The sequence below is a fragment of the Drosophila elegans genome, unplaced genomic scaffold (genome assembly GCF_018152505.1).
Source record: "Drosophila elegans isolate 14027-0461.03 unplaced genomic scaffold, ASM1815250v1 contig_476, whole genome shotgun sequence".
In the NCBI taxonomy this organism is placed as follows: Eukaryota; Metazoa; Arthropoda; class Insecta; order Diptera; family Drosophilidae; genus Drosophila; species Drosophila elegans.
Genome location: NW_024545863.1, coordinates 13,071,074 through 13,085,485, shown reverse-complemented (window position 1 = coordinate 13,085,485; position 14,412 = coordinate 13,071,074). Strand labels below are relative to the sequence as shown.

At 40.6% G+C, this 14,412-nt stretch overlaps 2 protein-coding genes across 2 annotated transcripts; one reads left to right on the top strand and one right to left on the bottom strand.

Annotated features, from left to right (window-relative positions):
- The first annotated feature begins 518 nt into the window (after positions 1-518).
- On the top strand, positions 519-1,411 carry LOC108148240 (glycine-rich protein DOT1). Its single transcript, XM_017275156.2, has 2 exons — positions 519-603; positions 666-1,411. Exons 1-2 carry the CDS (start codon positions 598-600, stop codon positions 1,188-1,190), a joined length of 531 nt encoding a protein of 176 aa, XP_017130645.1. The 5' UTR covers positions 519-597; the 3' UTR covers positions 1,191-1,411.
- Positions 1,412-2,826: 1,415 nt separating this feature from the next.
- LOC108148209 lies at positions 2,827-7,612 on the bottom strand. The gene is given in 3 exon segments (XM_017275116.2): positions 2,827-3,723; positions 3,725-3,981; positions 6,973-7,612. Coding segments are annotated over 3 exon segments (921 nt in total). The 5' UTR covers positions 7,460-7,612; the 3' UTR covers positions 2,827-3,546.
- Between the last annotated feature and the right edge of the window lie 6,800 nt (positions 7,613-14,412).

Below are 14,412 nucleotides of genomic sequence, written 5' to 3'. Positions count from 1 at the left end.
AAATAAAATATGTTGTTTTATATATTATTCATTTTGCTAAACTTAACTTTATTATCGTTATTTATTTATGAGGGATTTGTATTGTACTTTTATTTATTAACAGTATTGGTTAATCTAAAATCAACAGAAATCTATTCTTACTTTAAACAATAATTGTAAGGAGTTGATATAAAATAATTTTTTCTCACTTTATTAGGCAAGAGATTTAAAACTAAATTGACTTTATATTTTCGACCGTTCTATTTTGTATCACTGCTTGAAATCTTTTGGGTTCCTTTGTTGTCAACCCGTTTAATTTAGCAGTAAAACTAGTTCACTCTTCCTACGGCCTGCCTTAATGGAAATCATAAATTTATATTCGGGAATCGTCCAGGCAGCACCGGGTTTTATCAGAGCTCTGCACAAGATTTGGCATGATGGCAAAGTCACCCTGATGAGTCAAGAGACCTTGTTTTTGGAGTGGAGCGAAGCGTGTGCGACATAAAGCCGCTCACTAAGCCACCTTTGCTGGGGTTTGGTCAGTCAGCTATTAAACCGAAAGCAATTTTAGCTTTGACATTAGTTCTACTTGTGCTTCTCAAGCGTTCGCAATCCGCAATGAAAGTGAGTGGAAGAGGATTCCTGAAAGGATTAAATTCGAACTGACATCCCTTTTCCTTGTCCAGGTATTCGTATGTCTTCTAGCGCTGGCCGCCACTCTGGCAACCGCCAATGCAGGACTCTTGGGTCTACTCAAGGGCGGTGGTGGCGGTGGCTATGGCGGCGGATACGGTGGTGGCTACGGCGGGGGATACGGAAGTGGTGGCGGCGGTGGAGTCCAGGTCGTCAAAGTGATCAACACCTATGAGGGAGGACATGGAGGCGGCTATGGAGGCGGCTACGGAGGCGGATACGGTGGTGGCTATGGCGGCGGCAGCCACGGTGGCGGCTGGAACTCCGGCAGCTACGGAGGTGGTTACGGGGGTGGCTACGGAGGTGGCTACGGAGGTGGTTACGGTGGTGGCCATGGAAGCGGCAGCCACGTGGACGTCTACAAAGTGATCACGACCACCACGCATGGAGGAGGAAGCTACGGTGGTGGCTACGGAGGTGGCTACGGAGGTGGCTACGGAGGTGGTTACGGTGGTGGATATGGTGGTAGCTACGGAGGTGGCTACGGTGGCCAGTCCGGCTGGTGGAAAAAGAAGTAAACACCAAACCCCATATATGCCCTACTTCGCAGAACTACTCTCCATTTATCTGCAATCCGGATATAAACTCGTTTACGTACCTGAAAAATCTTCCATAGCTAATCAGCACGAATCTCTTTAATGCCAGTTATTCCCAAATTAGCGAAACTAGTTTGGGATGATCGGCAGACTGCTTGGCGAACACATAAATAAAAGCAAAAGTGAATTTTATTTAAATTAAATAAAGAGCTTTTTGTTTATACTTGTAACTTTTTGCATTTTTAATAGTACTAGATTTGTAAGTTAGCCTTTCCCTTTTTTAGCATAATATCTTTAAGCTCGAAAAACTGGCTGTTAAAATCTATCTGATTAAATAAATAAATTAAAGGCGGACTCTAAATTAAATTTATTGTTCTGCCTTTCTTGTAGAAATATTACTCAGTATAAATTAAAGCTCAAATGCTTTTACCATTATACTGCACACGTCGAGATTAAATTATAAACTTTGCTTTTTAAGGCCATAAATTAAATGCATATTTCCGGATTTTTATATGTCACACTTTTGTGCTTACTTCTTTTGCCTTAACAATAGACAAAAACACAAGACAACTTAATCATATTTAAAGTGGTGAGTCATTATGCGAGAGTTAAGGGATTTGTTGTCTAGTAAATATCAATATTGTAAAAAAAAGTCCCTTGTGGAACTAGAAATTAATATTAATTAAAAACATATATGTAAAGTATGTAAAGTATACCTTGACAAGTTTACATTTCCTAAAGGAGCTGCCTCTTGTCATCCTAATAAGTTTGGTTTTTGTAATTTATTATATTTGTACGAGGTTTTTAATTGATATGAAAGGCATTTCATATAATTAATTTCAGGTTTGGCCATTCTATTTTAATTGACAGACAAAATGTACATTCTAACTTAAATGCATATTTATAGCGGACAGGCAATTTGAATTCACTCTTCTTGTGGTGATTTAATAATGATTGGATTTTGTAGTTATATAAGAATATTAATTAATAATGTACAAAGAATTTAGGCAATTAAAGTGAAGGACATTTTAACAAGCTTGCGGATGTCTACAATTTCAGAAGCTCAATGACAAGCAGAATATTCAATTAAAGTAGATTTGGCCAACAGCTTTAACTTACTTAACGGACACCCACAGATTTTCATCTGCCTGCAGAGCACATTACTCGTCTCAGAACCCAACTAATTGGATGATGATTCATTTTACGTAATTCATTATTGTTCCCTCCTGAAATCTCTGATGTGTTATGTTATGATTAAAGTCCAGGGGGTGCATACTCGTACTTGCACAGCTAACTAACTTTTCTCCTTACGTTCATGGGCTGGAAAATGTTTACACAGCTGAATTGTGGACCAACTTGCTTCATGGCTTTAAGCCCCTGTGTGCTTGTGTGTTTGGGCCAAAGCAATAAACGTGGGCCATAAGGTTGCCAAATATGGGACAAACACCCTGGGTCACTACAAGTGGAATTTATGGGAGCCGGAGATGGGTCCAAGTTTTATTGGAATCTGGCCAGGGCAGGCGGAAGTAGTCCCCGGGAAGTGTATATATTTGGCCAAGTATCTTTCTTTAACTTGACCTTCCCAAAGCTTAAGCGGAAAAAGCGAAAAAGTCTGTACTTCGATTGGTATCAGTGATTTTATTCGTATACATTTTTTTTTTCTTTTCTGTTTTTTTGAAAACTTTGCTGCTTACATGCGATGTACACTTACGGCTAGTAAATAAATAAATAAGTTAAATAAATTATTACACTTAGTGGCTACGTACAGTTAGACAAGCTATAGTTAATGTGAGTGCGCTAGTGGAGTGAGATGGAAACGGAGAAGCGGAAGTACAAGAGGTAATTGAAAATAGCCAGTGCAGTTAGCAGTTAAGAAGTAAAGCACATCGAGATGCAGATTGAGATGCAGAGATGCAAAGATGCCAAGATGCCAAGATGCAGAGGCCGAGTTCAGTAATTTAGAAACAGTAAATGCGGATGAAAGAACTGAGCAGGGCAGAGCGTTGCATAGAAGCAAACATAATCGATTAAAGCAAATACTAATCATTATAAAAAAATCAAATGCAGCCCAGTGGGAACGCACGTTCTAGATACATTTCAGGCGCTGTATCCATAGGTGCCACTGGGCGTCGAGTGAACGAGTGAACCGTTGGAAGTGCATCAAGTCTCTTGTCTGCCCCGCAGTGCAAGTGCAAAAAGAGAGCTTATGTATATCTAATTACAATCCGACCGCCATCCGCCATCCGCCGTCCGTGATTTATCCACAAGATAAATGCAGCTATCTAACACTTGGTGTCACTCCGCTCCGTCCGCTCTGTCCGTTCCGTTCCGTTCCGCCCTACGACTTGGCCACCTGCGGCGCCGCGGCCTTCGGATGCAGGTGGTGTTGGTGTTGCAGCTGCGGATGACCCTGCGCATGTGCCGCCTGCTGCTCCTGCTGGTGGTGGGCCCGATAGGCCAGCTCTTGGGCCTCGGTCAGGGATCGCCTGTCCCAGCCGCCACCACCACCGCCCCCCGCCGCCCGAGGACCAGCCACCGCCTCCGCCGCCGCCACCGCCGCCGGACGACCAGCCGGAACTGCCGCCCGACGACTTGCCGGACATCAGCTTCTTCAGCCCGATTATGCCCGCCAGGAGCAGGGCGATCTTCGAGATGATCAGCGCCTTGCCCGCCAGTATGTAAAGCGCTCCCATGGCAATCGGAATCATGCCCATCAACTTCATGGCCATGCCCATCATCATCATGCCCATCATCTTCTTCATTTTACCACGACCTGCAAGAGAAATATTGGGTAAGTTTGGGGTATCATCAAAAGAATTACAGACTACTGTTAACTATATTTAAGTCTTAGCTACAAGTAAAGTTACTTTACTGGTTTTCAAAAACAATTCATAACAAAAAGGACAATAAAATCAGCTTAATCTATTGAGAAAAACTGTAAAATACAACTCTCTAAGTAGCATTTAAATTTGTATAGTGCATTTAAATAAATAATTAAATTTCAAACATTTTCCTTTCATTTTAACTATAAACATTATGTATGCTTTCACATTTTTGTCAATTTATTGTTTTACACAAATACGGAGAAATCACTTAAGCAGAGGAGGAATTTAAACAATCTAATTATAAATATTGTAATGCTTTTGTATTGTAAAGGAATCCAATTAACAAAATTGGCAAAATAATTGACTCTAAGTATGAAAGCAATGTTCATCAAATAAACAGACAACAGATAACTGCTTAAGCATTTAACCATAATCTAAAAAAGTAAAACCTATTAAAAAAGTTTGTAAATTCAAAAAGTCAAAAGAAAAAAGAACTTATCAACATTATATGCCATATTTTGTAAGTGCTACTTAAGGGAAGTATTAAAAGTTATGTTGTCAAACCTTCTGACAAGAAGTAAAGTTACTTATCTAGGTTTATGACCAAGAGGGTAATAATGCCAACAATGATCTTGGAAAGTATTGTAATAACCAAAGTAAGAACAATTAAATCTCTGAAGATCTGGCAAGATCTCTACAGATCTTCCGACGATCCCCTGGAAAATATTCAAAAGACGGTGAAAGTGCCAGCTCAATTAAGCAAAGGCTGCGCGAGAATGTTTTCCCAGGTGATTGAGGCTCTGGCATTCGGTTTTGGCAGGCACCGTGTGTGGCTTTCATTTTGCTGCCTTCATTAGGGACACTGCGGGCGATTTCACCTGTGCTTACCTGTGCATGGCTGGGGAAAATTGCATTTCGACTTGGGCAAGTCCATGGATATGGAAATGGAAATGGCGGTGGATATGGACACTAATGCTGCCCAAAAGAGCGATGATCGCACAGTCATAACCAGCTCTAAACAGGCATCTCAATCGATAGCCGCAATCTCTGGCAGCGAGCATTAGCCAAAAATGGCTGTGCCATTGGGAAAGTGTTGGCCAACTTGTACTGCAGCTCCTCGTATCGATTAAAAAATCTTGATCAATGATTTGAAAGTAAAAGAAATATTTCATGTGGCGTGAAAGTAAGTTCACTTTTCATTGCATTGCATTGCGATCTTGATGTGGATGTTGCAGTAAGTGCTTGTGTCAAATTTGTAATCGACGACAGCCCGCATTCAAAATGGAAATGCCAATGGCCCAGTCGAGGAGTTGTTTTTCGTGGCCTCGACGGAGAAACGTGGTCGCCACTTTCATTGCATTTGACATGGTCATGACATCTAGACATGGCTTAGTTTTTGCTTTTAACTCGTCATACTCTGCCCTCCAAGGGATTAGATACTTGATACTTGAAGTTGGCCAGACTGTTGTTTATCTGGGACTTCACTTAGAGTCACTGACAATTATATTTATTAAGTTAAACAATGCATTTTATGCATGTGTCTTGAGGTATAAATGAATTTTGAGTTAAAGTTGTATTTATAAATATTTTAGAAATTGTAAAGAAATACTTTCAATGCTTTTAGCTGCTTTTCAAAGTTGTTTAGAAATTATATATGCCAAATTTTTTGCATTTATGAAAATAACAACAAGACTTGCCCATTTTTTGCCCCTTGTAATTTTTAATTACCTAACAACTCCCAATTGTTCTTAAAAATTATTGCATTTAATTACTTTGTATAATTATAATGATTTGTAAGTGTTATTTGTCGTTGGATTTAAATATACATAGAGTTCTTGTTGTCTGTTAAAAAAAAAACTAGAGTGGTTAAGCTTCGTGGTGGCAGAATTACCCTGCATGTCATGTTTTTCGGCTGTTTTTGGACAACACGAATTTTGTGGCATGACATTTTTTTTTTCGACGATTTCGCTACCGTCTGTCTGATGTCGTTGGTAAGGTTTCTGGGTCATTCCTGAGTTGCTCAACGAGTTTTCTCGTGTGTGCGTTTTAAAAGAGGCGAACGAAAAATAAAAACAATTGCGCATTTTCCCAGAGTCTCTATTTCCCCCAATTTCCCGCCCCCCGGGCAGCCCACTCGCCCTGTTTACATACAATGCAGTATGATAAGCCAGGAAGTGGGCCAGCCAGCGGTGCTGGCGGTGCAGTTGCGAATGTCATTGCCAGCTAATATACACATTGGAGCTTTATGATGGCTCTCTTGGCTCTAATAACTGCCTGGCAATTACCGGGGACATAGCCACAGGCGTAGTCGCAGTCAAATTATGTCACTGTTACGCGCAATGGATACTGGGGTATTAGCGGTAACCGCAATTAGACCGTCCACAGAAAGTGATGATTGCACGTTCTGTGGTGGATCGATTTGTTTACCAAAGAAATCTCAATTTGATTGTAGGAAACATTGTGGCAGGGTCTTAAGATGACAGTAAAAATAAAAACTAATACAAATTAAAATTGGTTTTTTGAAAGTTCAATCCATTGTAAGTAACGCTTATTTTGTTTTAACTTTCAAATTTGGAATTTTTTTTTAAATTTCCAAATGATTTCTATCGAAATGTTATGACTGTTGGGGCCAAGTTAATAATAATAACATTTAAATAAGCATAGTAAATTAAAACATATTAAAAATAATTAGTAGGTAAAAATACATTTTGTTAAAACATTTTACTCTATAAGTGTTAAGACTCTGCTAGTTTTCTGTTGTGCATAATAGAAAATATTGTAGTTTAAAGTTGGGTGTCGAAAAAGGCAAGTTTAAAATGTTGTAAGGCAATCTTGGCTTTCAGGGTCAGGAAATGAAAATGTTATAAGGTTTTGTTTTTAATAACAAAAAAAATGTAAAAAATAGATAATAGGACTGATGTCCCTTTCCGATCTCTTACCTTCCTCTAAGCCGCGTCCAATCTCATCGGATGTGAGCTTGGGGAAGCTGACCTGCAGCGAGTGACCGTTGAAGAAGTAGCTGAGCCGCTCGATCAGCATGTTGGTGAGCTTGGCGTCGCGATCGTTCCCGGATCGGGGCAGCGATGACTCCAGGTCGTTCTCGCTGGTGGCCGGCGGACGGGGCGCCGTCTCCAGCCGCACCAGCTTGATGCCCTCGGCCACGTTGATGGCCTCGATGGGGGCCAGGCGGTCGATGAAGGAGATGGCCTTCTTCTTTAGACAGGGCACAAACCCGGCCTCGGCGCGGGTGCACTCGTCGTAGACCCGTAGAAGGGTCCGTGCTCCGGCGTTTTGCGAGGGACTGGACGAACTGGGACCGGGACTGAGACCGCCCAGCTGCTCGGTGGCCGCCCCACAACTGCCGGCGAGGAACAGCACTGCGAGCAGGCCAAGAAGGGCCTGCCAAGGCCACTGCTTAATTGTCATTCTGGGGATGGGCACTTTCACACTCGATCACGGCAAACAACGACGACTACACTCGCGGCACACCGCGCGACAGGTGCTTCACTGGTGGTTAGTCCTTGGCGGAAAAATCTAAGTCTGGAGTCACTGGGGGCAGCGTGCACTGCTGGCTGCTGGCTCGAATCAAACTGATGACCAGCCTTGGCGCGCCTTGTTCTTTTATAGACCTTGCTTTCTGCGCTCGCTCGTTCGGCTCCGCAGCGGCCTCTTGATCGCAATTTGATTTTCCTCGGCTTCGTCGGCGTCTTCGGGCTTTCAGCTCGTGCTGGCTCTTTTCCTCGCTCGGTTTTCCACGGCGGTGGGAACGAGTGTGCGCCAGTGCTGATGGTGGCCACTGTTTTCCATCGGCAGAAACCCGCTATCACTGCTCCATTGAAATAGCATTTTTAGTGTTCTTTTATGGGATGTCATTTTTCTTTAGTGACTTGCAGAGGTGTTTTGTAATGATTTTTGAAGTCATAAAATTGTAGTTATACCTTGTAAACAAATGCTTTAATAATAAATAAATTAAATTTAAATCTCTTCATGTGTTTTTCCCTTTACAGCTTTTTCGTGATTGCATTTTTGCAAATTTTTGTAAAAATTCGTTACTTTATGTGTGGGTACAGCTTGAAATCCTTCTTTCACTCGCTGGTAACATGCGCAATTCTACATTTAAGGTGATATTACGGATTTCTTTTTAGGGCCACCCTAGTGTACTTGAATCGAAACTTATTACACTTGCGGTCATGGTTGGTTATAAATTAATATACCACAAACATTTATTATATCTTTACTCTCACTTGCAATAACCAAATATTGAACACGACAATGCTTTAAGCAAGTTTAATTATTCTATTCCATTTGATTTGCTTGTAAAAAATAAAACAAAGGGTGTGTAGAACAAGATATGGTTTACGAAGTTGCCCAACTTTCATTTTCAGCTTAATCTTCGGATTAATTTATAAATGTTGAATTTCAATATTGTGTCTATTATTGGAAATTTTATGAGTTTTAGGTAAAGCTATTGGATCATGCATAACAATGATACCCTAATGGCAATTATATAAATTTGGCTAAAAAAGAAACACATTGCCAACCTTTTTTTTCATTTTATTTTGGCGTTGATCGCTATAAATATTTTTATGTGTTGTAGGTTAGTATAAGACCAAATCATGTGCACCTCGTTCTATTGAAAAATGACTTAAAAATATCAATTATGACTGATCAAATAAAGCTACGTTTGGCTAAAAACAAGCCAAACTGACATCGCCATTGCCATTATGATCATTGGCAGCAGTACTCCTCAATGAACCAAAGCGCCCAGCAGCGAGGCGAAGGCGAGGCCAAAACCATTTCCAACGGGTTTCCACTAGTTTTTCCAGCCATAGCTTTCGTTGTTTATGGCCAAACATATTAGTTGCATTAGTGGTTTTTGGTAGGAGTTCGCTTTTTGGCATCTAACCATTTCTGCAACTGGCTGCCGTTGCCGTTGACACTTTAATTTCAATTTGGCTTTTAGCAATTTTCGCCATTCGACTACGAGTTTTGGCCGTAAAGAAAGTCATTGCCAGTCACTAAACAGTGGCCAATGGCCATTTTGTGTTGTTATGCAAATGCCAGCGGGGGTGTGAATAACATCCAATCCAGGGCTCTTCAGGTGGGCAGCATCCCACGATGATAGGCAACTAATGGTTTCAGGCCATTGACTGGCCCTGCAAAATGGAAAATCGCTGACAGCGCTGCAATATGTATCTCGTATCTCGGCAGTCGCTACTTATGCATCTGCATCCGATAGAACGTGCTGCCACACATGCGATTGGCATAGGGAAAGGAAAGCTGTGCCGCATAATTGTGGCTTTTTTTTTCGTCTGTGCGCTGCTATAAAAACAAAACGTTTAAGCCAAAAACAACATGGGAAAAATGCATTTTCTGCATTCTTGTTTTTTTGGGGGGCTTTCGCTTTGCGAACGGTTTATGTGGCAGGGGCCCATAAAGAGGAGTATGAGCCGGACTCAGAGGGTCGAAAAGCGATTTTCGACTAATAAACTGACAAATTAATGCCTTGCGGCCCACAAAGATTTCCAACTAATGGCCGCGGCAGCTACTTACTGCCAACTTTGGCCACTGGGCCAGCATCACACTTCAAGTGTCGGCACCTTAACAAAGTATCTTTTACCCAGCTAACCAATTTTTTTTCTGGGCCACTCACTTAGATTTTGATTTCGTCGGCCGCCGCCTCTTTTTCACGCCACTTTCACTGCCCAACGTCCATGGAAATGGTAGTTGAGGGCTTTTCAGAGGCAGTTCATCGATCTGCATGCAGCACTCTTGAGTGCGCGTAAGTATTTATTTGCACACAGCTTTGTTTCCGTTCAGGTATCGCTTGCTGAACAATGAAGAACTAAAGCGCTTTGGGTTCACTGGCCGCCAGGGAGCCGTCATAAATGACCCAAACCAAGTGGAAATTTATGGGATTTCTCCGAAAGGCAGTGAACCTGAAAAGCGACGGCCCTTGAAGTCCTGTAAAATGATGATATTATATATTTTAAAAGGGGGTCATTACATTTTTGGCCATTAAAAATTTGAATGTTGTTTTTTTTTTTTGCAAGTTAAATTTGGAAAGCATGGTAATTATTTTAAGTTTTGCGAAACACAATTAAACACAATTGTTATTTTAGTACCATTCATATATTTTTACTTTCATGGGGTAACTAAATTTAAAGTCAAATGAAAGTATGTTTCTGGATATTTATGTTAATTTATATTTTTATTTTATTTACATTATGCTCAATTTTAATATTAATTTTGTTAATGCATTTTAGGGATCAAATTAAATCATTTGATTGCACTTAAATATTTTTCTTTGTATTTATTTTGTACAAGTACTATTTTGTAGTCAAAAAATATACTCACAGTTGAACGAAAACCTGAATAAATGTAACATTTTTCGATACGTATGCATGACGTGAATGTAAACCCCTCGGCTATTTTCATTGGACATTTTCCTATCAAATTCTTATCCTCGCCTTTCCAAATGCCACTCGCTGCGCAATGCGACTTATGTGCATCATTGTTTGTATTCCATGCTAAGTCTACCTGTCAAAATGTCCATCAAGCTCGGGGGCATTATTCGTAACCGAAGTTTCCCAACATATGATTTTCCATCTTATTGTGCGGGTGCGGGTGCTGCAGCTGCAACCGAAAACATCCGCATCCGCGGCCCACGACCAATTGTAACTGGTGCGAGTACAATGTGCCACACGGCGGACACATATCCATATCAAACGCCCATATCTCCAGAGCTGCGCATGCGCATGTGAAACAATTCCAATTGTCTTCCTTCCTCTGCGTGCCAATAGTTTTCCGCGGGCAAGGCCAACAAAAGTACACTCAACAAAAAACATGACTTGCTTTCAATTTAAAAAAGTACTTTTAAGAAACTCTTATTACTAATTATGTTCTTAAGGATAAGCTTTTAAGTTTTTCATTTTCATAAAAGTTTTGCAGTAATAATATGTATCAGTTTTTCTGATCTATAGTCTGATGTTATCTTCGTTTTATAGTTTTATTGAAAATAATAAAAATATTATTTTTTTATTTTGAAAAATTGTTATCTGCTCTCCAAAATAAATAAAATTTCTTTACGATAAGTAGAAAATAATTTTAGTTGTATAGGGGTAAGTCTAAAGTTTAAGAAATAGCTTTGAGAATAATAAAATATATTTCCAGAATTGGTTTATAACTTACTTATAAAACCTTTTTTTAAGAAACACTTTTTCTTAACAATTTTTCTTAACTATTACTTTTTATTGTTTTACAAATAAATTAAATTTGTTTCATAAATATAAGTGGTTCCTTTTTTATCCCCTTAAAAATATGATAAATACAAATTATTTATAGAACAAGTTTATTACTTATTTATAAAATATTATAATTTCCTTAAGAATATTTATTCGTTCTCAAATACCCATAACAATTTAATGACTATTTGATCTGAGTGCAGCAAAAGTAATTGCAGCAGCAACATCGGCGACGGCAACCACATTGTCTGCTTCCTTTGGCCCTTGGCGACTTTTTGAGATGGCATCGCCGCCACGCCTTGCACTTTTCTCCGTTGGCCAAAAGATTTTTCACAGTTTTTCTGTGCCACTTTGCGGTGGAGACCAAACCAAATAAAAGCACAAGACAGCCGCAACAACAAAAATTAAAAGAAGAATTGCATTTTAATAAACAACAACCACAACAATTGGCGCGGCAGCAGCTGCATTCGGTTCATGGAAGTCGTTGCGGCTTAAGTGTGTGTGAAAATTTTCAGAGAAAGTATATAAAAACCAACAACCTACCGCAATGATAAAAGCTGCAAAAGAGTGTTCTAAATTCTTGGAGTGCGAAAACCTCTGGCAGGTTAAAGTTTGGGGGCCACTTAACTTTCAGTTTTATTTGTTTTTTTTTTCTTGTTCACTTAGAACCCGATTTACACTTTGCCGAAGCGGACTTTCTATTTCATGCCGTGGGGGTTGCTTGCTTTTGTGCAATAAAAATTGCAATTTTTGCAACAAAAGAAAGCGAAAAGAAAATGTTTATTATGCTTTTGTGTGCGTGAGTTTTTTCGTATTTGCTTGTTAGCGGCTATGTTTTTGTTGGTTTTTATACTATGTTTTGACGCCGCATTGACGTTAATCAAAGTTAACCGCCAAACGTTCGCACAAATCTCACGCTAATTAACTTTTATATGGGATCAGCGTCGACGGGTGCGATAAGCCGGCGGCTCTCAGCACTTGGCTGTCAGTTGACCATTTAGACATCCGCTCCGGCACGACAGTCACGAGCCAATATTTTTTTCTGTTTTTGCTGATTTTCATTTAACTTGCGAACATTTTATTTAAGCGTTTTGCTCGCTCGGGGACTTTTCAAGTAAAAATCGACAGCATTTTTTACAGCCTTTAGACGAGAGTCGCGTGGCCAGCATGAAATGTGAAAAATACCCAATTATCACGGTTGCAGGAGTATGTTTTTTAATGTCGTGATACTTAAATTGAGTCTGGGGGGTCAACAAGAGATATAATATAAATAAGTAAATCAATAAACTAAATTAACAAAGGCTTCTGCCAATGACATTAGTGTACATTAGAAACGGATTTCACAACTTGAATGCTTAGTTTGTTTTTCTCACAATTATTTTTCAGGCGCACTATGCAAAACTCCAAACGTTTTTGCTTTAATGTGCTTTAATTTGAAAATGTTTTTTCTAATACAGGTCGTTTTCTAGTCTTTAGAGTAAACTTTATGTAGTTTTTCTTAGCTCAACCTAATTTTAGTTAAAGGGGTTGTTTTAGATATTTTAATCGTGCACATTTTAATTTGTATTATGGTCATGTTTCCACAAATAAAGATATTAATAAACTCACTTTGAAAATTGGGAAAAATAGTTTTCACTTCAGATAGTTTTCACTACAGACATCAAAATACTGTTGCAAAGTTAATTTCCAGTTGAAGTTACTACATTAACATACGTCATTTCACGTCATTACCATTTACCAGTTTTATTCGCCAGACAACTCTAACACGGATGCACTCGTAGAAACAGCTTTAGATAGAGATTTACTGGAGTGTGTGGAGCTCAGTGGATCGTGGATAAGCATTTTCTCATTACTTCTACCGTTAGTATTTATTATGCGTTGCTTTTCGCTTTCTTTGGCGCCTCTCACTCCAGCAGTCAATCGGTGGAGCGGCAGATGTCCGCGGGTTCACCGTACAGTCGGACCTCGGCAGCCGATGACCGCTGACCGATGACCAGTGTATCTCGCCACCGAACACTCTCATGTGCGATGGCAATTAAATTCTCAGGTGTCGCCAATTACAATGCGAAAGTGCGTAATGGTCGAGCTCTCGACTCTCGACCCCAATGAGCTGCCTTTAATTGAAGCCATCAAATCGCAGCGACAGATAATTAAAGAGTCAAGTTCGAATGGCGCCCTAAACCAGTGGACCGCGAAAGTTTCGTCTATCCGAAATAAAAAGGTGGAATAAAACGCAGACACAGCCTTCCCAGGCTGCAAAATTGCAGATACAAGCGGCAGCATATATATCTCGATCTCACTCGACATGTTTACATGCACCAACCGTAGTGTGCAGTGAACTCTGGAGCGGCGCGATGGTGGTAAAGGTTGCTGGAAAACGCCGCCTGAACCATCCATTCCTTGGCCAGCATTTTCACCGTCCCAGCTTCCGAGGCTTTCACTTTTTGGGCCGTTGTCACGTTCGCCTGCCGCTCAATTTGTCATCATCCATGGCCCGGCCAGGCCGTTGAACCGCAGTCGAAAATGTTTCTGTAGCAAAAAGGTACGAAAAGGCTAGGCAAGGGTTTAAGCCTGGTCATTTGTTAGACGACCTCAAAAGAGAGACAAGAAAACACGCATTCGGCCATGGCCATCCCTTTTCGACCCAGCCCAAAAGCCGTATTCAAATTGTGATTTATTTGCGCAAATTCCTCAAGTGAGATTTGCACCCAGGATTAAGTATACGCCCCGGGCGCCATTTGTCTGAGACCAGAAATTATAATAATGCGCACAATGGAATGAAATTTTGTTTTGGCCAAACGACTGTCATGTCAGTGCCTCTGGCCCGGTTTTTCAATGGCAATGAAAACGACACTGCTGGGGCATTAAATTCACCTAAAATGTGGTCGGCCAAACTAAAGGAAAATGCGCCAGAGCTTAATGTGATGCGGCTGCTTTTGGGGATGTCTGGGAAATCACTTGACTCGCACAGCACAGCACTTTCTTCGTCGGCCACGTCAGAGTGGTTATTGTGGCCTGATGCCTGTTGCCTGTTGCCTGCTGACTACTGCCTGCTGACTATTGCCTGTTACCAGTTGCGGCCTGCCAGGTTGATTGATGAGCAGATGCCGACTTCTCCGCTGCAGCGGCAAACGT